General features: G+C 44.9%; 1 protein-coding gene across 1 annotated transcript in view; it reads right to left on the reverse strand.

Annotated features, from left to right (window-relative positions):
* Window positions 1-6,900: 6,900 nt before the first annotated feature.
* Window positions 6,901-23,937, reverse strand: part of LOC149363281 (SEC14-like protein 2) — a 71,294-nt gene continuing 54,257 nt past the window's right edge. The window contains exons 6-12 of the mRNA XM_089573428.1: window positions 23,718-23,812; window positions 20,679-20,757; window positions 19,652-19,732; window positions 18,940-19,026; window positions 17,644-17,750; window positions 15,141-15,462; window positions 6,901-13,605 (exon numbers count right to left, since the gene is read on the reverse strand). Of these exons, the coding sequence (XP_089429554.1) occupies window positions 13,517-13,605; window positions 15,141-15,462; window positions 17,644-17,750; window positions 18,940-19,026; window positions 19,652-19,732; window positions 20,679-20,757; window positions 23,718-23,812 (860 nt within the window). The 3' untranslated portion in view covers window positions 6,901-13,516. The remainder of the gene's footprint in view (window positions 13,606-15,140; window positions 15,463-17,643; window positions 17,751-18,939; window positions 19,027-19,651; window positions 19,733-20,678; window positions 20,758-23,717; window positions 23,813-23,937) is intronic.

Below are 23,937 nucleotides of genomic sequence, written 5' to 3' on the forward strand. Positions count from 1 at the left end.
TTGACTTTTTCTTCTAAAGAGACTAAACAGATGGGCGCATTGGTAAGGCATCGTTAAGAGGACAGCGTAAAAAATACTTTGATGAAGGAGGAGACAATAATGCAGGGCTTGCAATGAATCAGCCAGCGGTGTGGCGGTCCGGGCAGTGTTTATTGTCTACTGTCTGCCCTGCTTGGCTATTATTATTATTATTATTTTGCAGCCATGTCATTGCACTCATATGAACATCGCTTCGTTCTACTTTTTGTCTCCTTTCAGGCTGACTGTCTCGTTCCAAGGGGAATTGGCAGAATGGCGCCTCCACGTCACACGCTACGGTAACAAAGATGCAGCCACCTCGGTGGCTCAGTGGTTATGGTGCTCGGCTGCTGACCCGAAAGACGCAGGTTCGAACCAGGCCGCGGCGATGGAATTTTCAATGGATGCGAAATTCTAGAGGCCCGTATACTGTGCGATGTCAGTGCACGTTAAAACACCCCTGGTGGTCGAAATTCATGGAGCCCTTCACTACGACGTCCTTCATAGCCTGAGTCACTTTGGGACGTTAAACCACAATAAACCATAAATATCCAGGACAAGATGAAGAACGCAAGCGAGCAAAGTTATCCATTGCCTGTTATAGACTGCCGGAGCCATCTTTGCTGCTGGTACGTTGCTTGCACTAGATGCGATGCCGATTGATAGCGAGAAATGTGGTTTGATTAGAGCCACAGACATCGATTAGACCCTGTTCAGATTGCACGGCTCAAGAGGTGTCGACACTGTTTTGTGCTTGTACCCAAGTTTTACTGTAGTGTGCCCTTGAATCGAATATTAAGAAATTGTACCGCGTTTAGAGGTCTCTGTCTTGTGCAGCCGGATAATAGGTTACAGCAGGGGATTTTTTTTTCTGCCGGGCTTTTCCCTCTCATCTCGTGTTCTTCGGCCGCTCAACAGTGCCCAAAACTATGAAAGAAGAACAGAAGTTCAGTGGCAACGTATTTGCATGTCGCAATGTGCTCATTCAGTTTTTCCTTAAAGATCCTCGATGCATACGTAACAACCTTCAAGCAACCTTTCCTAGTTCAAGAAAACATTTGATCCCAGCAGTAGGCGCCAGTCTGGTTTAACCTTGAAAATGGAGTGGTGTACTTGAATGGAACTAAGCGCAAATGCGCAGCACTGAGGCGTCGAAGATGCGTTGGGAATACAGCAAAACTCAGACAAAGGCCGATGTGTTCTCGAGTTGAAGGTTGCCCTGTTTGTTGCCTCTCGACTCATTCGTAGAACATGGTAGCGCGACCATTCTATTTCTATTCCATTCATTTACTGTTTTCACCGCTCTTCACCTCTGGCTCACGCAACACCACGCCCGTGCTATCGTTGGTGATTGAGTCAATAACGAATGGCGGGATGAAGGCACGGAGTGTTGTCTTTTGAGGCAACCACAAAAGGCAGGAAAATCGTGGAATAGCAATAAAATCTTTATCATACTTTAGCGCCACAGTACGCACAAAGCTTCGGTCGCTGCTATAGCCTTAGACGCCAGCGCAAGGCCACGAGTTTCCTGTTGTTTTTTTTTTTTTAGACAGTACGCCGTACGCCTGCATAAACATTGAGAGGCAGTAGCGGCGATTGTTTGTCTGGGGGTGATTGAGGGGAAGATTTCGTTCGTGGAAGTTAAGATGAGGCCCCTGCAGCTGCGTCAACGGCGCGATGCCAGTCCTGGAGACGATTAGCGAGTCAATGAGAAAGGAAATCTCGGCACGCGCTGCCAAGTCCCCACAGCCGTAAAGCCATCACTGGCGCTCGATGGCAGTGCGATCGAGATCTCCTTTTAGCGGACGCATTGCTATGTACAGCGCATGCTGCTGGTAGACGTGAAAAGGCTGTTTTGCTCCGGGCGAAGGAAAATCCGAGCGGGAAGCTTGAACACGTAACGGCGCGTGCCATGTGTACGAGCCAAGAGCTTTGTGTGGTAATACGCGCTAATGTGACTTGCAGAGTCTCAGATCGGCTGCTGTCCGCTGTTGCTCCTTTGGGTGCTTCTGCATTACATCGATAGCAGCTAGGATGCTTCGGCATTTGTCGACGGGGAGCCACTGCAGACTTTCATAATAATTGAAATGCCTGAATACGGACTGCTTATTAAAAACATTGCTTCAAGCCTACTTTCACTTTGTCTTTTATGGGGAAACTAACAGGTTAGGGTAGTTTGTAATGGTGTTTCAGGGACACAAAAATGCCAGCCGAATGCAAAACTCGCCCCGAAATCTTTCTTCTTCCATGCAGTGCAGTGATCGCTTGACGTCACTGCCAATCCACTGAAATTGCCAATCCGCTGCTAAATATTGCGCTAAGTTTGTGCTTACAAAACAAACACTGTGATGGTGTGTTGAAACCATACTTGTGCGTAACTCGTTACAATAATCGATTAATTATAGTGAGTTATATTTTCTTCGATTTTTTTTTGGGGGGGGGGATTGATTACTTCTTGTAACTTTGTAAGGTTTTCGGCAATTAAAATCGTTTTCTTAGTAATCGGTTACTAGTAATCTATTACAGCCTCTTTTTTTTCAAGATCCTCAAATATTTCAATGCATGCGGAATTAGTCATTCTCTACTTCACAGTCATAGGTCCCTGGTAGTAAAACAGAACTGCGCGAAGACGACGGGACAAGAGAAGGCAAGAATACACACACACAAAGCGTGCCTTATTTTGTCCCGTCGTCTTCACGCAGTTCTGTTTTGCTCTAACCATGAACCGACTAGCCCAACATCACGTCTTACTTCCAGGGAGTCCTCATCCCCCTCCTGGCGCAGTGTTGCGCCGGTTAACCGATGCACCACTGCCACGGCAGGTGGCTGTTTCAAGCAAAGCCGGGCCTGCGAGACCCATGATGCTCTTTCCCAGGAACCTCTTGCGACAAGTCACTCATTTAACTGTCACCTGCCACTGTGGGCAAATTGTGATGACGCCACAAAGTCACGTGACCTATATGGTATGCGCCACTTTTCCTCTGCGTGCTCCGGCCGCTCCCGCTGCTCTGCTTCAAACGGCTGCAGACGCCGACACCGGACAATTTTTCTGACATGGGATTAATAACGCTCTCGCCCTAAAAAGGAAAGTTGTAACCGCCATTATTTACTTCCGTCCTTACTAAACAACTATAAACTGAATGGCTTTGATCTGTTTTCGTTTACGTGCAAAGACCTTCGTGCTCTGCACGAATATATTGGTACATAGCTGTAAATCTTTTGAAAATTGCTTCCCCGTGAATTGTATTTGTTGCGTATGAGAGTGCAATAGCATCAATAGATGTAGCTCAAAAATAATTTTTTAGTGCGAGAACACTATTCCGATGGGTAAACCCCGAGGAAGATCTTGCGATGTTTGTAGGTTTGCGCGAAGTGAAATAAATAAATGAAATACATATCCACGACTGGGATTCGAACCCGCGGTGGTGAAAATCGATCAGTATCGCTGGTTAGTGTGCGAAAGCACTAGGCTGTTGCCGCAGCCGAACACTCTAGCGCCGTGTATCGCACTTCAATTGCGCCCTCAGGTACGTGATGGCGGTGTCTTCCTGCAAAAAACTTATTTCGTATAATATTTCATGCTTAGCAACGCTAAACTGCCATATTTTAGTTTTTTAATTTATTATCCTTGAATATTTTGTTTTGTGTTTCAGTGTTTCTTGCGATATTGTCTGCAAGCTTGATTGTTTTACTTTCGCTTAGAGTGGTTCCATTGCGATAGGTTTTATTGTATTGCAATATTCGGTGCTAAGTGAGCGGTGTTTTCTTTTTGTTTTGGGGTCACGTGCGTTTCTAAATGATGCTGCCGCTGTGCCAAACATCGAGCTACAGGCCAGTGAAGCTGTTTACAGGCAGCATTTTTTTTTTCAGCTCTCCTCCATAGGAAATTCTCCGGGTGGCGAATAAACTTCGATTTCATTTTACTTGTTTGGTTTATGGTTCAGTTTATGGAGTTTAACGTTTAAAAGCGACTACGGCTATGAGGGACGCCGTAGTGAAGGGCTCCGGAAATTTCGACCCCCTGGGGTTCTTTAACGTGCTCTGACATCGCACAGCACACGGGCCTCTAGAATTACGCCTCCATCGAAATTCGGCCGCCGCGGACGGGATCGAACCCGCGTTTTTCGGGCCAGCAGCCGAGTGCCGTACCCATTGAACAACCACGGTGGGGCTGACGGCACAACAGAAAGTCATGTTTAGTGAGATTAGGCTTTCTCCCCTCAAAGCGCAAACAGCAGACAAGGTCTGCGCTTTGCGCAACTGCCTGGTGATGCTCAAGGTCCTCGTATGTTAAAGCAAAGCACTTCCTTTCCATACCCAACAATTCTGGACAAAAGCATTTCTGAGCGCGAAACCGTTGGTTTATGGGGTTTAACGTCCCAAAGCGACTAAGGCTATGGGGGACGCCGTAGTGGAGGGCTCCGGAAATTTCGACCACCTGGGATTCTTTAACGTGCACTGACATCGCACAGTACACGGGCCTCTAGAATTTCTCCTCCAAAGAAATTCCAGCCGCCGCGGCCGGGATCGAACCCGCGTCTTTTGGGTCAGCTGCAGAGCGCCATAACCACTGAGCCACCGCGGCGGCACACTTTTTTCATGTAATGTGATACTTCACTTTAACACAAACTCCTTCCGTTATCCTTTATGCTGACGATACTAGTGTATTTCTTTCTGCAGAAAATTTAGGTTCCTTAATTCCTCATGTAAATTTATGGCTTAGAAATATATCTGACTGGCTCGTTGCAAATGAACTTGCGTCAAATGTCGGCAAAACAAAGTACATTGTTTTTAGTTCTGTTAACAGACCAGTATATATTAGTAATGAAGGGACATTTCAATCGCGACCACTAGAACGAGTTTCAGATGTCAAATTTTAGGCGTCCGGTTTCACGAAAACCTTCGCTGGACCTCTCATGTTCAATTTATTAAACGCAATATTTCGCAATGCATTGGTGTGCTTAACAGTTTCCGTCTACTGTTAGCTCGTTATTTACGACGTGAGCTGTACTTCAGTACCGTTCACACGCGGCTTCATTACTATGTCCTTGTATGGGGCACTACTGGTAGGCAAAACATGGAAAGCCTATATTTATTACAGAAGAAAGGTGTCCGCTTCATTGAAAGCTTACCGGCACGTGACTCAACATCGTTATATTTTATACAAAATAGAATCTTGGACACTGAATCCTTGTGTAAGCTGCGTTTGTCAGAGACTGCCTTTTTAGATTTAAAAAGCGATTCACAGCTATTCATGTCGAAGCATAGGAAGCATGAGCCGCATTACGAATTTAGGAAAACTGCATGCTTTTATAAAATCTAAATGTAGGACTAATTATGGAAAGCAATTATCCAGTTGGATTATTCCGAACCTTCTGAATCTTCATCCTGATTTGTTGGGCCTCATGGAAAACTGTTCTTCTCTGCATGCTTTCCGAAAGCAGGCAAAAATTTTTTTCTTGACTTGCCTATAAACTCGGCTATTTTTGTAGAAACTGCGGTGCCAGTATATTTACTGTTATGTTCCAGGCGATCCCCTTCATTCCGGTTGTCTTTGTTTGTTTGTCAAGGGAACACATTGGTGATTATTCTTTTTGTAGCAAGGGTGTGCTTTTCAAGTCTAGTTGTATGTGGAATCACACGGTATTCCTGTAGAATTTTGCTGTAATATTCTTTTTTAGGGGTCTGTTTTTGCTGTCTTACGATATTCTTGCAGAATTTCACTGAATTGCCTTTCATGTCCACACTGTTCTGTATGAATGCAGGGTGCTTAGGGCCCAGTCAGGTGACCTCATGTGTCACCTTTAGCCCTGTTCACCTAGACAATTGTATTTTGTCTGAATTTTAATAAATTTCAATTTCAATTTCAACAGTCAATATATCCGCAGATCACCCGACGGCAGTCTTTAATTCTTTTTTTCTATCAACGTTCTTGCTATCGTGAAAAGCGTTCCCTATTGGTTTTCTATGGCAGTCTTAACTGTTAGACGCGATCGCTGGAAACAATTTAAAAGATTTTGCTACATATCAGAGCAACGAACAAATACCTTCAATATTTCTATAACAGTGCCTTACAATTTTCTAAAGTTCAAAATTTGTTTCCGAGAATGTTGGACATGGTACATCGCGATACCTTTCAACGTAGCTAATGACGTGTTCACAAATAAACGTTGAAGAAATGCCAAAGAAAACTACGAAAAACCAAGTACACGTGAAATTACCAAGGTATGTACTGCAACGGAGTTTAGATCAACCAAGCGGTATCATTTCATTCTCGTCCGTGTAAATTCGTAGTATGCTGAAAACGAGGGATACAAAATAGCCTAGCTGCAATCGATTACTTCGCTTTAATTATTCAGCTGCCTGGCCGCGGCTGTCGCATTTATATGAAGTCAAAATTTTATATGCCCCTGTATAGAGCAATGTCAGTGCAAATTAAAAAAACCCAGGTGGTCGAAATTATCCGGAGCCCTCCACTACGGCGTCCCTCATAGCCTGAGTCGCTTTGTGGCGTTGAACCCTATAAGTCAACTATAAACCTACCAACTGCAACTGTAATCGGCTACTTGTTTACTGTAACGTGTGCAAAGGCTAGCTGAGACACCTTTTTTGACGCCGTCCGAGTTCAGGAAGCTTACCCAATCCTCCCTTTTCAATCCACAGTGCCGTACAGTCATTTGGAAGCGACTGTTATCGTCTAGATTGCGGATGCTACGGATGGTCCAGCAGGTTTTCTTGGAACCGAACTGTTTGTGAGGACACACACGTATTCGAGAGGAAGCAAGCAACCTACCTTCCAGGGAGGGAAGAATGATGTCGTCGTAGGCACTAAAACCACTTGCACTTACGATAACATTCCCGCAGAAAATAAAAAGGCATCACTGTTATCAACACACTCATTTTATTTCCGTAAGCACAGTGTCCGAATAACGACCCAGAAAACAGTATATAGTGGTTGCCCGCTCACGTCCTTAACGCCGTTACGACGGGAGCCGGCGCGAGCGCGCGTTAAACTGACGCCCGCCGGCGGTCACGTTAAAGCCTTTCACAACTACGACCCAACGTGCCACAGCGAGCTCCCGTCCACAGGCGATGCGCTTTTCGCTCGTAAAATTCTACAGGCAAGAGCAAGGAACAAACTCTGCGAGCATGTTTGAACCCTTTGCCTTTACTCCCTCCCCTCCCCCCTCCCCCTCTCTAGTTTAACCAACCATCCGGGTATTGCAGCCACGGCAAGAGCTTTGTCACCGCTGGCTTGTATCACATGTCAGCAACTTTATAGGAAGGCTTGAACTCGCTCACTCGTTCTTCTCAAACTAGTCGCTTGTGGGTCCGAGGGCATGTGTGACGCGGCCGCACTTGGGCTGGAGGCGAAATGAAAGGAGTGATTGTTTTACTAAGATGTCTGTGCGCATTAAAGAACTCCGTGAAGTCGGCATCCCTCAGGATTCTTCCGCTACGGCTACTCTGAAAGCACGCTGCATGGAGCTGAAAATACGTTTGAATAAATTCTCTCCTCAACGCGAGGAGCAGGAGCGCGCGGGTTAGACGTTTTTAAGACGTTTGTCTAAGCAGCGCCCTCTATCGACGGCGCACGCTAACTGTGGATTCATCGTTTCTTGTGCGAAGAGCCGCAGCCCAGCTGCATCCGCGTTGTGCAAAGTTCTGAATGATGTTTTCGATTTTGCATTCTCATTTATATATCTCAAATTTATCAGTACATTCAAGTAGCGAGGGGAAGAATTCGCCAAGGCTAACCTCGTCTCACGTGCCCTCGGCCGCACAGGCGCATCTATCATCTCTCTGTTCGGGCTACTTCTACATGCATAAGCGGATATATTACATTACACCAACTGACGTAGTCGAAGCATAACCGGAGTCGGTGTCACGAGCGAAATATGTTTGACATCGATGAATTCCACGTGTTTCTTTCGTTTTTTTTTTTAACCGCTCACAACAACAAAGATCGCACCAAGACTGGGTACGGAACGAAGATATAGATTTCCCTCGCTCTCAAACGACTAGATAAAACAATTACAGGGATTTGCGAGAAATAGATGCGTTCGAAACAGCGAGCACAAAAAAAGCACAGGTATATAGTGCAGGAGTTGCTCAGGACGAGGAGGAGAAGAAATTGCGAAGGTATACTGAGAAGCACACGTCAATGACGGCAGGCAAAAGCAACACACAGTTACATCACAGAAAGACATGGAGCAAAGTTCCGCTTAAAATGTCTTCCCCGAAAAAATAAAAAAAAAATCGCAAATCATCCTCCCGGACAAGGACTTTCCTTCAGCAAAGTGTTTGGCAATAATTTTTTTTTTTTTTTGAAGAAATTAACGACGGCTCAAGGAGTGTCGTGAAAGAAAAAAAAAAACTTGCTGCTTCTTGCTGCAGCTGATTCAGCTTCTTAAGCATCCGCCTAACCTGATTTCCTATATGAATCGAAAGCGCTGCTGTGCATCGTGCAAAAAAGAACGCACTCCGACATTATTCATCTTCATTCAGACATGAATTCATTATTTAACGCGGACGCTTTCCATAAGACTAGGCTGAGTTACACGATAACAGCCAGACAGGGATAACCGTATTCTCACTGTGTTCTATGTGACTCAAAATTTTAGTTGTTTTGCTGTGTTGGTGACCACACGCAAGACTGCAGCACAGGCAGAACGACAGCTGATAACAGCACTTTCTAACACATGAAAAAAGAAACGAGAAAGAAAGTGCTGCAGAACACACTCAAATATCTACACTTATCCGCGTACCACAGCATGTATTTCACTTGCGCCTAGATAGGAAATGTAGTATCTACGCGCAAGTGAAATAGATGCAGCGGCACGAGGGCTAACATTGATAAGAGGTCGGAAAACCCCTTGAGCATCCGTCAACCAAGTCTGTCAGAGAAAACTAAAACACAAGAAAGAAAAACAGACAAATGATTTTATCAAAGAAAAGTGGAGATGCAATGGTCAGATTATATAACGCTAGCGGCGAAAGAGGTAAAGGAGCCCGAGTGTGCGAAAGAAGTATTAGGACGCTGGCAGAAATCAGGTGACTGAATGGCAGAAAGCCAGCATGTTCCCACTGTCTTGCAAACGCTTATCTCTGAACGTGACTAGAATCGTTGCGACCTTCCATGCTTGTTCCGCTTTCATTAAGTTACACACCCTGCTAGAAGGTATGTATATTTCACGGCCAAGAGCCAAGTACTTAGAGCGTGCACCCTTTCCTGCGGGAAGCCTGTATGCATTGCGATTTGCTTAAAGCGGTTAAGTCTGAGTGCGCTAAGATATAGCGATCTGATTTTATTTCAAGCATTTGAAATGCAACAGCGAAGAAATAATAAAAGCATAACGTAAGATTATATCTCCTCGCCTTGAAAATCGTAGATTATTGGATTTCAAGCGGCATCAGCACGTAGAATTGCAATTGTGTGCGTAAGACGCATGCCTTAGGCCCTAATGTTGAGCCAAGGATTAAAGCAGACCTTGTAGGAGCAGTGCCTTCTGCCAGTGCCCTTCACTGGTGTATATGTTTCACCGGGTGCCAGTCTGTTCCTTTTTAAGGTAACTCTTCGCTGGCCTGGCTACAGGGCTTGAAAGATGAATGAAAGCACGATGCGAAAATTCGCCAAATTCGCCGAATTTCATAAACTCCTCGCAGGAAACGAACTCCGCTAATAAAATAGTGAGCAACAGCTGCAGTGTTTCTTTTGTGTGCGAGTAAAACTAAGGACGACCTACAGGAAGGAAACTGCGGCAGATTTTAGAACGCTAGTTATTGTCGGACGTGGAGGCTGTAGTATCCGCCGAGGCCCAAATAAAAATATGAGCGGCGGAAACCGACGCGTTACTGGATATGTTCTGCCGAGAATGAAATACGAATATGCGCTTAGCTTCGCTGTTCAGCTAAGAGAACTATGACGTAATTGTGACCAAGAAATACACTTTGGTTTTGTGTGCGTAGCATACGTTGGCTAGCTTGTTCAGCGTCCTCACACCTGCTTGTTTCGACGCATATGGTGACGCGGCAGGTAGAGACACTGAAATCTGAATTAGCGCTTTAAAACAGCTTGACTACGCAGGAAAATTCTCTGTACGGCCTAGCAGCTGTGACCATCAACTTGGCTATTGAAGCGGCACAACTTCATTATATGTCACGTTAGCTACGAATTCCAGCATCCAAGAAATGTGGTTCGCAGAATTCTCAATGACGTCATCAGCAAAGGAAAAACATATTCCGAAGGTGCGGGGAGTCGAACCAAGGACCTTCAGATTGCGAGGCGAGCACGCAACCACAGGGCACAGAACCGCGTCGCTTCCCGGTGTATAAAGGGGAACCTGCGTATGCGTTGCCTTACGACTGTATGCTAATGAGTATGAGTGTCATTGGAAAGGGAAAAAAATGCATGAACTAAAAAATTAATGCTTTAGCTATTAAACCATGTATGTAGTCTTAAGTGCCTTGCGTAATTTTTTTTCTGCTGTGCTAAGCTCGTTCTAACTACGGCTCGGAGGCAGACGCAGGCCCAGTCAGTCATGCTACTGTGCGCACTTCTGTATGTGCGGTTGCTTTCAGTAGGGCCCCATGTGTTAGTGTAGCAAAGGGAGCACGATTCTCTATAAGTAATATCCCAGCTGGTGTCGCCGACCTCAGTTTTATTATCTGGCGAAAAGTCCTCATACTGGAAGCGCGGCTAGCGGTGAATCTCGGACGCGTTTCGGAGAAACCCGTATAAAGTACAAAATCTTGTCCCAGATCAAAGGCTGGGCACGAAGCTTCAGACAAACCAGCTACTTTTAGCAGTCCGAGTTAAAACTTCAGCCGAGGGCGCCCAATAACTTCAGCCGAGGGCGCCCAATCAGCGCTCCTGTCCGTCGTGTTCCGCCTTTTTCTTGTCCGTTGTGTTTTTTGCGCTGGTTCGTTTAGAAGAATGTCTTACCAACTAGCCCAACAACAAGTGTTGCCCAATAGCGCTTTTCTTTTCAAGCCCCTGATTTCTCTATTTTCACATCTATCGCATACTTTTAGATGATGGGAAAGAATGATAACCTCCCTTTTAGTCATCTCAACCGCCTGAAGTCTCTGCTGAGCGCAGAAAAACCACTAATGGTGTTTTCGCGCGGCCTGTACAACTTCTTTCTATTGAAAGATTTCACGACGCATGTGCTTAATTAAGCCTGGGAATATCACTTTCATCTACTCATACGGTCGCAGAGTAAACAGTAAAAACAGACGTGTCCGCTAAGCGCTTACAAGTGAGGGCAACATCGATATAGATAATCTAGTGTCGTGCAAAAGCGTGCACAACCCTGATCGGCTGATAGCGTATAAAACGTCGCCGTTTCGCTTTCGACCTTTGCAACGTGGCCTTCATTGGATAGTTTCTTCTAGCCGGGTAGTTTATCGCTGTTTTTTTTATTCCTTGTTTCACTCCAATACCACCCCTTAATTTTCACACGCACCTCTACAAAGTGCAGGTTTTCTCATGCTTTCCAGATAGACGGTCACTGCACTCCTGGGAATACCAGGTAGCCAGAAAAGTTTCCTGCTGTAACGAGAGGAGAATCTGCTACGATTTCACCGAAACTAGTGCGTTTGGTATATTGAAATTTAACATATGTGTGAATGTGTACGTGCGTCAAAACCTATGAACGTGCATATACGCATCCCTGTTTTCTTGAGCGTTTTATGATGTGTTCGCACTTTGCACCAGCGAGGTCAAGGCTGTGCCTAGTCTAAAACATTCAGCGTCTAAAGACTCCTTCTGTCACGACTACTGCTTAATTAAGACACGTATTATACCACCGTCAGCTACAAAGTAGTCATCCTTTGGGTATGCTCTCTCATTTCCTGGTTAATTTTTCAGAACATGTGCCCGGCTCTGTGCCTATTGCTTTATTACTAGTTCGTTTGTGCGTAATGACATGTCCACGTTACGTCTGTTTCATCACTTTCACCGTAGGTCGCTTCTGATTCCTGAAGCTTAGTTTTATAGTGTTTGACACTGTATCGAAGAGTCGAGAACTCGTGCATTCGTATTGTGCCTTGTTTACCTAACGTATTAAGAGTTTCTTTCCTGTTCTTGATGCCTTTTTTATCAAATCAACTTGTGTGTGTCTGAAATATGGGAACTTAATGAGTAATGAAGGTTATGAATATGTTTGCATTAACTGAGCACGCGACTCGCACAGCGTTAAGAATGGGGAGATCTGCATCGTTATGTACACCCATTACCCAGGTTTTTCACTCGACACTCGCCCGCTTGAGTAAGTGCGCATGCTTTTTGCAGCTGGAGACATGCGTCAACGCCGCATGCTTAACGCATACATGACATGCAATAACACGCTCACACAACAAAGGGCAAACGACAGCACAAACAGTTATAGATCACGACTCTTTCTTGCAAAATGTCAACAGAGAACCCATGGACAATCTGTAGAATTTCTGCTGACAGTCCATTGGCTGGCTGTCAATATTTTTGCAAAGCCTGTAATATCCGTTCGAAATAGAAGAGGGAATGGTATGTGACGCACGGGTTGTGAAGACGGTTTCAGTACAGACTTAGTAGGAATGAAACGGTTCGGCTTCAGAATAGGGAGATTGGTTCAAAAAGAAGCAAGTTATATTGTGAACAGGTAAAGACACACGAGGGTAGACAACGGCCTGATAATGATAGCCGTGAAGTTTAAATCCGTGTTCACTCTCACCTTTTACCAGAACCAGAAGTTAATTTTTCATTTGCGCTTCTTGCTAGGATGCCTCGGGAAGAGCTGAGCTAGAAAGTAAAAGTGAACTTGCGACATCGTCATTCAAGTGTCTTGTCAGGTATTGGCAGCTGCATTTTTTAAAGCAAAACTCCTTTCCATTGCGCTGTACGCGGTAGGTCCCCGCTTGCTTCACCCTTTTTCCAGGTCACTGCAGTAGTGGTGATTAACAGTGTGACGGGAAATGGTAAATTATTCCAAAAGTTACGCCCGGAAAGCGCATATCACTTGTATACCGTGGAATGTGACGCTAAAGAACACCCTTCTACAGGAACACAGTGGTCAATGAAGCTAAGCGTCTAGCCAGAGGTACTCAAAAAGACCCTGTTCGCGTACATGTCCTCCCCTTAAGAATTACCGCCGGCTCCTGTACCGTCGTTGTAAGCGCTAGACACTAACTAAACCGGTTAAGATTTCCTTCGCTAAACCTCTCACTCGTAATTTTTGCCTCCGATCTGATCCCTATTTCTTATTCTCTTATCGTAACACGACCGTGTAAGATTAACAGTCGCGTCCTAGCTAACACATACAAATAGTTAAAGCTCATTATATTCACAGCCTCTTCACCTTCTTATTAGTCCCTATGACCGCTCTATGTCTCGTTGGATGGAGTTACGGAACACCAGTTTCCGATGTACACTGACGTAAGCACGAAGACACGTGAAAGAAGGAAGAGAAATCAAGAGAGACGAAGCCGTTGGAAGAGAACTGTCGGGCCCTCGGCCTTTTTACGCCGGCGTCGGCGGCAGCACCTGGTAGTGGTAGAGAAGCTTCTTGCTCCGGTACCAGCTGAAGCTGTTGTCGAACTTCAGAACATCTGCGCAGAACAAGAAGGGGCGGGAACTAAGCGCGGCCGCTGCTTGCAGTTGGCTCAGTCATTTTCACGTGCTCATGTTCAGCCACTACTTTCCCCTAAAGTCTTTCAAGAGAACTCAGCTATTAGCCGAACTTTATGGAACAAACTGCTGTACGAAATGAGAATTGCCATGGTAATAATGACATGATACAGAATAATTACCCGCTTTCAATTGATGTTTTTTGTGTTATCTGTAAAAGAAATACCACAATTGCAGGCAATAGCAAATTTAATTACCCTGTTACCCGAAACACCTATGGAAAGCGCTTAATTCAGTATCTCGGGGCAAAAGTATAGAATACAGTGCCCCTCGAAATCAAAATGGAAAGCAATTGCCTATTCTCTATTAAACGGTTCTGTTCTGTGAAGATTGAGTGTTATGTGTCTTGATCTTTATATGTCGGATCCTGAGTGTCGACCGCCATTGTTTCGTTGACTAAGCATGTGTAACCGAGGTTTATGTATATTCTGTAGCCGAAATAACTAATGTGTACAATGGGCCTGTACTAGCTTCGGCTATTGGCCCAGCAGATTTTGCAAACATTTTTGTATTCGACTTGAAGGATAATAACCAAGAAAGACAGAAAGAAAGGAAGAAAAAAAGAAAGCAAGAAAGAAAGAGAGAGAGTAAGTAAGAAAGAAAGAAAGAGAGAGAGAAAGAAAGAAGGAAAGAAAGAAAGGAGGGAAGAAAGAAAGAAAGCAAGAAAGGAAGAAAGAAAGAAGGAAAGAAGGAAAGAAAGACAGACAGAAAGAAAGGAAGAAAAAAAAGAAAGAAGGAAAGAAAGAAAGAAAGAAAGAAAAAGAGAGAGAAAGAAAGAAAGAAAGAAAGAAGGAATGAAAGAAAGAAGGAAAGAAAGAAGGAAAGAAGGAAGGAAAGAAACAAAGAAAGAAAGAAAGATGGAAAGAGAGAAAGAAGGAAGGAAAGAAAGAAAGAAAGAAAGAAAGGAAGAAAGAAAGAAAGAAAGGAAGAAAGGAAGAAAGAAAGAAAGGAAGAAAGGAAGAAAGGAAGAAAGAAAGAAAGAAAGAAAGAAAGAAAGGAAGAAAGAAGGAAAGAAAGAAAGAAAGAAAGAAAGAAAGGAAGGAAGAAAGAAAGAAAGAAAGAAAGAAAGGAAGAAAGAAAGGAAGAAAGAAAGAAATATATATGTTTTGTACGTTGTAGGAGGCGTTGGAGTGAGAACTTTAGATTGGCCTCATGATATATATGCTAATAAAAGGAAGCAAAAAACTGAATCAGGTCTGAGTGCCAGTCTAACAGAATAATCAAAGCTGAATAGATTATTTTAGGAAAACGGGGATCAAGTGAAATGACTCGCTTATGGTATAGGTGGTGCGTAGTTGCATCGAAAGATACTAGATCAGAGCGGATAAGCACAGACGAGGACAAACCCTTGTCGTGTCCCCTACTCCTTTCGGGTTCGTTTCGTTCAGGGCAAAATTACGACGAGCGAGTCCCTCTTTAAGTGACCACGCCGGACCAGTCGTCGTTGGCGACTCACATTTGCCGGGCGTGTTGCAGACCAGCATGCCGTCCTCTGGCACCAGGTGGCAGTTGACCCTCTGCATGGCGACCAGTTCCTGGAGGTCCCCGCCGCCGTCCGCCGTGCCGTTGGACTCCGGCATGAAGAAGACGCCGAAGCCGATGTCGTAGTTCTCGGTCTGGAACTCCCAGCGCAGGATGGAGCCAGCCTCGGCCACCTCGACCGTCAAGGGCACGGCCGACTTCTTCTCCACCACGCACATCTTGAGGTTCTGGTCCGAGGACAGGCGCCGAGAGGGCGCCGTGTAGCACGAGCAGGGCACGGGCCCACCGGCACCCACCTGCGCCCACGGGGGGGGGGGGTGGGGGGGGGGGGGTTCAGTTAGAAACATTTTTTATTGTACACATTTAGGTTATGTTCTCGTGTGCTTCCGCCGTCATTGCGGAGGCTTAAGCGGATGCTGGTCCAGTCTCCGCAGAGTGTAGTAAAGCATACTGCGATATGTGTAACTTACGGTCGGTGGCGGTGAGAGCAGCCTCCTTCAAGGCGAAATCTATGAGCTCTAGCCAGAGCAGTGATGACCGTACTGTCATGTGTTGTAGGAAGTGTTCTATTGGAAGTGTTCTATTGTAGGAAGTGTTAAATTGGAATATGCGTGCATTGTATTGGACCCGTATACTCTCACTAACATAAAAGCACTTGAGCGGATCCAAAGAAAAGCTGTGCGATTCATGTTTTCGCAATACAATAGAACTGCTTCTGTCTCTGCATTAATGCAGTCGAATTCAATACCAACCCTTCAGTCCCGGCGCAAGTTTCTTCGGTTGAAATTCTTATTTTTGTTATTTAACCATAAACTTGGAATTAATTCTTCGCCGTATCTTAATCTACAGAACACCAGACAAACCCGACACTCCCACCCCCTTTCTCTGACCCCGTACTTTGCAAAGACTAACTTATTTCAGCACTCTTTCTTTCCCCAAACCATCAGTGACTGGAACAGCTTACCAGCTTCGTGTGTAGGGTCTCTTGACCTGATAATTAACCATTTTTAGTTTGTTTTTAGTTTGTTTTGTTAGTTTCTTTTTCTTTTCCACGTCATTTCGCGCTGCTCGTTTTCTGTTTGCACTTTGGTATTATTGCTCAATTTGTGTTCTGTTCTGTATCCACTCCTGCTTGGGCCTCACGGCCTGCAGTATGCCATAAATAAATAAAATAAATAAATAAATATTTCTACATGTCCTATGCTTTGCATTCTTAGGATACAGAAATTAGTGTGGGCTGTTAAAAAGGAATGAAAACAATGCTGCCCAGCCTGCAATGCTTAGAATAGATAAATTAGTTTGGGCAGATGAAGCGAAATAAAAATAACGTTGCCCAGCCCGCACCGCCTAAGGTACAAAGGGCTTGTTTAGGATACATATCTTAGAGAGGGCTTTAAAACAGGGAGCACCCAGTCGGAATCCGTGGTCGGGCGAATCGCCACGGGAAAAGGCGAGATGGAGAAAGAACGTGCATGCTAGAGGCGCCATGGGCAACTTGTCGACACAGAAACAGCGGAGGAGGGTTAAAAGTTGGGCAAGTTGGTAAACATTCATGATGGGTTCCAAAGCTCGAAACAGCGGAGGAGGGTTAAAAGTTGGGCAGGTTGGTAAACATTCATGATGGGTTCCAATGCGCGACAAGACGGAGACGAAAGGAAAATAACACACACGACAAGCGCTTGTCGTGTGTGTTCTTTTCCTTTCGTATCCGTCTTGTCGAGCTTTGGAACCCATCAAGAAACACCGGAGGAGGCTTGTTCAAGCATAGCCCGACAAAGACCACCATGGATCGCATGGCCAAGAGAATGAAACGAGACCGTGGGCGTTTCGCATTGGTGACCACGCCGCTAATCACCGTCTTCCTTTTGTTGAAGAGGACCTACATTACTTTCACGAGCTTGCAGGGAATTCTTGGTTAGGCGGGGGTGGCTTGTTACGGAAGTTTGATGGTCTATACTACAGAACTTGATGCTGTGTTAGTAAGCCAACGAGCGACATAGGGGGAGGAGAGAGAATTGTAGCCTTCTGGAGAAATGATCAAGAAGGAAAGGTTGTGAGGCTCCCTGTGCTGTAAGGAGAGTAGGAAGTATTGGAGGTTGTTTAATAGAAAGTCATAACTTTCATTCCACAGTTACCGTGCCTGTTTTCTTTCAGGCACACAGCAACCGGGAAAACACCGAGCAACCAGAGAAACAGTGATGCCGTAACTGTCACAACAAGGAACGAAGCTCGCCTCTAACTGCCATCGGTTGTCGCTCTTCCTTGAGCTACGCTAAATAATGATAAGGAAAGTGCTGACAATGGTGCCATTATTCTTTTTGCTAATTCGTAAGCAAAACAAGTATCCTGCTATCATATATTGCCAGGTACATCTACTGGTCGCTATGCCGTTGCAGCTACCTGCTGAACTTTCGAAATGCAGTGGTATCCATGGAGAGGCAACGCATGTCATGTGACACTCAAGTGATGACGCTTACAATGTGTGTACATCTTGGGTCGCCGTCAGGTCCAGTCATGGTTCCGCCCCAGTGCACAGGAAGCTCTTCTGGCGCGATGTCCTGGAGCAGCGCTTTCTTCCAGTTGTCTGCACATGAAGAACGTTAAAAGATATCAGGACGACTGCATTTGCAAAGTTGACTCCTGAGCGACACTAAAGTGTTCAGAAGTTTTCAGGTAGCTCTAAGAACAAAGATTCAACTAGAAAGTTGCATAGTACCTTACAGCTGCCAGCACATTGTTTTATTGAAGGATTTCTCCCTGTAAGACCTTTATCGCGTTGTCACGGATTTTTCTCCTTTCCTCCCCTCCCCCCCCCCCCCCAAACACCTTATCTGAAATCGAATTCCATGCTTAGTAGCCATCAGACGTGAAGTCACAGGGATAGCTAACGTTACTTGTGGCGATGTCACAAATGATGGGAGCCAAACGAAGTTTGCAAGTTTATTAGGCAATTTAGGTTCAGCGTAATTTTACAAGGCCAGGTGAGGGTGTTGGCTACATTCAGCACGCATATTTTCAGTAAATAGGCCATCGCGGAGGTTAACGAAGGAATGCAATAGTCAAGAAGCGTGAGAGGCGCCTGCGTGGCACTTGAATCAAGTTAGAAGACTTGGCGAGACGCCATAACTAAACTTTGATGATGCATGTTTCCTTCATGTGGTTCGACTAGTTTTGATATTCCGCTCTGATCCAGATCAGTATACGTCTCATAGTTTGGGTGGCGTCAACACTGAACGAAATATTATAGCTGATTCTGAATATAGGTTGGCTGGGTGGTGCGGCCTGTAAATAAGGATCTGAATGAACGCAGCCTCAGAAACTCGTACGGTTTTAAAATGAGCAGCCTCGCTTCGGCGAGAACCTAAAAGTAGACAAAAGTGCTGGTTGCCAACTATGCTGCATGGCAAGTTGCCCTTGAGGAAGTCATGCATCCGATCGTAGCGCTGTGCAGTACGCAAACGCGAAAGCGGGAAATTGGGTCAAGACCAGTCAGGAACGCAGCACTTTTGGACAATCAGCAGCTGCTATCGGAGAGCCGCCCGACCTGTAACGCTGCGGTGTTACGCTAGCAATCAAGCGATTAGAAGCAGCTCCGCGCTCTGTGACGCGTCGGCAGTGGCCTGATTTCCTGGGAAGCCACAGAGGATAACCACAGCGCGCACTTCGGAAAAACGTTAACTCGAGGTCGTTGTGTAACCTTCGCCGGCTTACATTCCAGTTAATTCGTTGCAGCAACGAGTGACATAAGGGGAGATAACCGTAGGATACTGTACCTTTGCCAAACACGTGTATTTTCTTCGCCGTCTCTTCGCTGAGAAAGGGCTTGACCATGTTGTATATGATGGGGTAGATCTTAGGTGCTGAAATGGAGGTACGTTTACGGTTTGTCAGTAAGGTCAAAGCCCCGGCCGGAGCAGATATTGCCATGCATTGCATAGAGACCAATCGTTTCTCCATAAAAAAAAATGCGTTATGAAAACAAATCTGTGCCTTTCGTGCTATAATATAAGACCGGATCAGAGAAATCACGAGGCAGAGGATGCTTATACGGCATTCAGATTACTTCAAAACTAGTAATCGTACATGTGCGGAAGATGCATTACGACGGCACTAGTCTCCGAGCCTTACACTGACAACATAATACCGCTTCTGCACAATATTTTGGCTAAGGTAAATATTTGTGTATTAAAATAGTTACCTCTCCTCACGATTCACACGTATCACCGCCGATCATGGTTTGTGGAAAGCACAGCACATAAGGAACCGATCCATGTTTTGCATAACATATATATCAGAACTCATCGTAAATCGCGATGCTCAGTTTCGACGCAGTAGTTGGCAGAGACCAGGAATATAGGGAGTTGGCATTCAGCTTATTTCAAGACTCGAAATTGTACAAGCGCGCAACATGATTTACTGGTTCCTCGTCACCAGTATAGGAACGAATATGCATGACGGCGTAACAACATGGCCCTGCCCACTCACCGTTTATGACATAAGCCTTTTTGAGCATTTCTGGGTAATTGTCTTCATACATTGTCACCAAGTTGATGATCATATCAAGCGCTGAAAAAAAGAAAAAAACAAATTATCTTTCGGGCACAACACTGTCAAGGGCATCAAGGCGGTCAGTATCTTACGATGAATGCCTAAGAATAAATAAAAATCGTAGACACGCGCAAAAAACTACCCTGAACGTAGCGCTCAGAGACTGCAGTGTTACAAATAATTCCCTGCTGCATCCTGCTTCTATGTCAGGCACAGCTCGACATGACTGATGCGAAGGAATAGCCAGCCCATACCCAGGACAAAAGAAGCGCACAACACCAGTTTAGCCTAAGAGCCATTTGAACAATGACGCTGTGTGTTCCCTTCGTTCCACGTCTGTTTGTGATCTCTACTTCCTCTCAAGATGGCATACCAATAACTAAATAGGACATTCATGTGTTTGACATCACAGCGCTCTAATTGTGAAGCAGTAGCGGATTACAATGCTTTTCGCTCAGACACCTTAGAGGGTACACTAAAAACGCAGCCGCGGGAATTCGAATGGCCGTGATACAGCGCTGCCGAGCCCGACGGTAATTAGAGAACCCACGAAAGCGTTCTTTAGATGAGTAAGTTTTCTCAAGACTTTCACCATTGCTTCCGCTCATCTTTCGATATTTTATTCGACATTTTGGGCTAAGCATAAAAAAAAGTTTTGTTTTGAATACCTAGTCTGTCGTACTAGCTTGCCTTCCCCTCACCCATTAACCCTGGCCGAAGAAGAGGAAGAAAATAAAATGTGATTCCACATCATGACGACTCCGTTGCCTGTCTAGAGGAAGAGCTAACATTTGAGATTCTAACGCGAAGTACTCTGTGGCAAAAGTTCTGCACCCCCCTAAGGTGCTTATCCGTGGCGGTTATGTCAGAGAGTACTCCAACTTTTCTCAGCTCTGGTAATGTCATTACCCTGTTTCCATTCTCAATACCTCGCCAACATTCATTCTGGAGGCAATTTCCTCACCTGGTTTCCACGCAATCTGCTTCAAGTTGAAGTTTTCCAGGTCAAATATAAAACTGTGCATCTCTATGACTCGGCCGAGCTGTGAACGCAGAAAGAAAGGAAATATTAGCACCGGGAAGATGATCACGGTGATGAATAAGGACTGACCGTGTAGCATAGTGAACAACTCAAATCCACAAGCGCACTCCTAAAACTTCACCTTTACCTGCATAACTAGCGACTGAACTACTCGCTAAACATAAGCACAGAAACGTGAACGTGCTGCGGCTGACACGAAGACCATTTCTCTACTTTTGAGTTAGACGAACAGTTTGCGAATTCTCCATTTGCCTCTATTTCTTAGCCCCTTTGAAATCGTGGACCTCTAATTCCCGCGGTTGGGAATTACTGTGTCACACTGAGAAATTACTGAGCAATTACTGTGTCACAGCAATTACTTCATGAGCAATGCTGCTATCGTTTACAGGTTAGAAGACCACGAATCAAAAGCCACAACAGGGGCAGCATAATAATTTAATTTCAGTTCTTTTCGATTTTAAATGCTTTTCGCCCTTGAATGGCTTACACGATGCTACTACGCCCAAGTGATCAGTATGTTCCAGGTTACACGATTTGAAATGACAACGGATTGAAAAAAAAAAGATTGCAGGCCCGTTACGAGTGTATAAGGGGAATGTTTGAGCATTAGCTGTGGTGTAACAGCAAAGAAAAAAGCCGAGCGCCAGGTTGGAGGACTCTAATACCTGTATTTGACCGGCGGTGTGTTGTGACCCAAGTAGCTCTCACAACCACTGTACTCATTTCATATATCAGATGCAATGCTTTCGAAGCTAGTGCTCTTTATTTTCGCGCTACCTATACTCGCGATCAAAAAATAAGTGCGTTGCTTGTGATGAGCCAAAAATAGTAAATATTTTGCCTATAGATTTATTCTGTGACACATTTGTCATGAGCTGGATGAAATGGGATCTTATTCTTGCCGACACGCTGTCGCTTTCTTGCGCCTTAGACCGCTCGGCCCAAGAGCAAGCGCAGAGTAACACATTTTCTTTTAATTTTTTCTTAGATTTCATTGCTTTGCTACCGATGCATGAAACTGAGTATTCGTCAACCGTCGTCTCCTACCCTCTCTTCTTCTTTCCTCTCCCACTTTCCCTCTCCCCTTTTTCCCTAAATGGGAAAGAAGATTTCTAAGTCAGAACTTTCTCACCTGCTGTTTCTAATCCTCTCTTTCTCTCCCACTTCATTTCCTTCACTCTCCCAAAATAGACAGAAATGTTATCCTCTCTCCACTCTGTCACCTGTCAGGTGGCGCTGCGTACGCCAACAACGGCGTAAAGCTGAGGAATGAACTGATAAGATCTAGCGCTCTTAAAAGAAAGAATCCTTATATTATCCTGGCTCTACCCTCGAGTTCACGATGCTTTCTGTGAGCGATATTCATTCGAACACTCCGTCTCTCCAGCAATTCGCTGTTGGCTAGGGTTCACGAGCAGGTCGAAAAATAAGCTTGCGAGCGACCCGTACAAACGATGCAGGCTTGCAGATGAACAGCTGTGGGAATCCGGCCGCCGAAGGTATTTTGACAGCGGGGGCCGTTTATGACAAAAATAAATGTGCGACGAACAGGGAGGATAACAGAGTGATGTGTTTGTGTTGAAAAACCATATGGGATATAGTGCGTACTAGAAAAACTTGATCTTTTTCCCACCCAGTGATATCAGGATCTATTAAAAAATACGTGGTCTGAAACGAATAAATGTTGCTTTGGTGCAAAAAGCCTGCCTGCCTCTTATTTCCCCGCTTTTCGGTGCGCTGGCTCACATTGCTGACCTCCCGTAGCTCAAGACATGATCTTAATACTATTGGCCCACTTGCGTGCTAAGTTTTCTTTACGACTAACGCATCGGGAAATTTTAAGAACGTTGCGCGTTCAGCAGCAACACCAAAGCTGGACAACTCTAGCGCACCTCCTCCGGTGATGGCGGTTTGGCTCAACGGCAATTTGTAAGCATGATGCGGACAGGCATGAGTCGCATGATCATCGGTCTGACGTCATAGCAACCTGGCCGACGCGTCGCAACTACATTGAAATGATGCGTGGAGCTAGAAAACCTGTTCGTTCTCTACGCATTCTAATCGTCCCTCTGCATTATTCATTACGCAAATGATTTCTTTACGCAGCTTACGAAATCTGAACGGGCTAATGCAAAAAGGCTGCCTGTTGGTGGTAGTAATAGTACCGGGCTTGAGGTTACTGCAAACTCACGCTCCTATTTATGCTGTTATACTGAAATTTGTCCCTTCAAATTACTTTACTGGCATTTTTTATGTGTATAAGCTTCCTCCTTTGTTGTTTTCCGGATTTGAAAATTAGGATCGCTACATCTCTATTCGGCATAAAAATTTCTGTGCTCCTTAGAGACGTCGCCTATGCGACCATTCGCATATAATCGAAAATAAAAACGAGCCACGGAGCAGGAGACCCAAATGACCCACGAGGCTAAATGGAAACTTGTCTGATTGAATAAAAAGCTGGATTTTGTAATCAAATGTGCAATCTTTCAGAATGTAAACTAATTTTATCTTATGTACAGTCGTGAGCAATGTGAGAAGGCTCAAAGTTTCTGCACAAAATTGCGAAGTTTGTTATTTCTCCATTAAATTTCAGAACGGTTTTTTGGATATTATATGCCAAGAGGAAAACTAGCTCGAAAACAGAAAAAAACTGTGCTTCTCCCACATAATTGTGGAGTAATCAAAAAATGAACGCTCCAACTTTGTTCCCTCGTATATTGTTCACTGCTGTACAACGTGCTGAAAAACGATTCGTCGATTGCATTATGATTCATATGTTTTGATCTAGTCTACCAGTCGTGTAATAACCTTTGACTACAGTCGTTCGGGTGATGTAGTGAAGTTCCTAGCGTGCTTACTAGTTGTGCTTTCGTTAACGTGCGTGCGGGATTGCGCCACTAATCGCTATTTCCTGGATACTCTACCACGGTCGTTCAGATTAGCGAACAAGTGAAAGCTCACTTTTTCCGACTGGGCCGCCATATCTTGAGCGCTGTACTCGAGCTGTTGAATGATGTGTCTGATGAAGTCCGACTTCTTCACCGAATAGAAGAGGCCTGGCGAAGGAACGAAGGAAAGACGGAATGAAAAGAAGCGACATGATTTATTCCGTGCTGAAAACGGGACTGAGGTGGTTCACAAATGGCTTTGCGTTTTTGTTGTTTTAATATATTTTTCGTCG

This window comes from Amblyomma mixtum, chromosome 2, assembly GCF_055824585.1.
Source record: "Amblyomma mixtum isolate Tamu chromosome 2, ASM5582458v1, whole genome shotgun sequence".
Classification (NCBI taxonomy): domain Eukaryota; kingdom Metazoa; phylum Arthropoda; class Arachnida; order Ixodida; family Ixodidae; genus Amblyomma; species Amblyomma mixtum.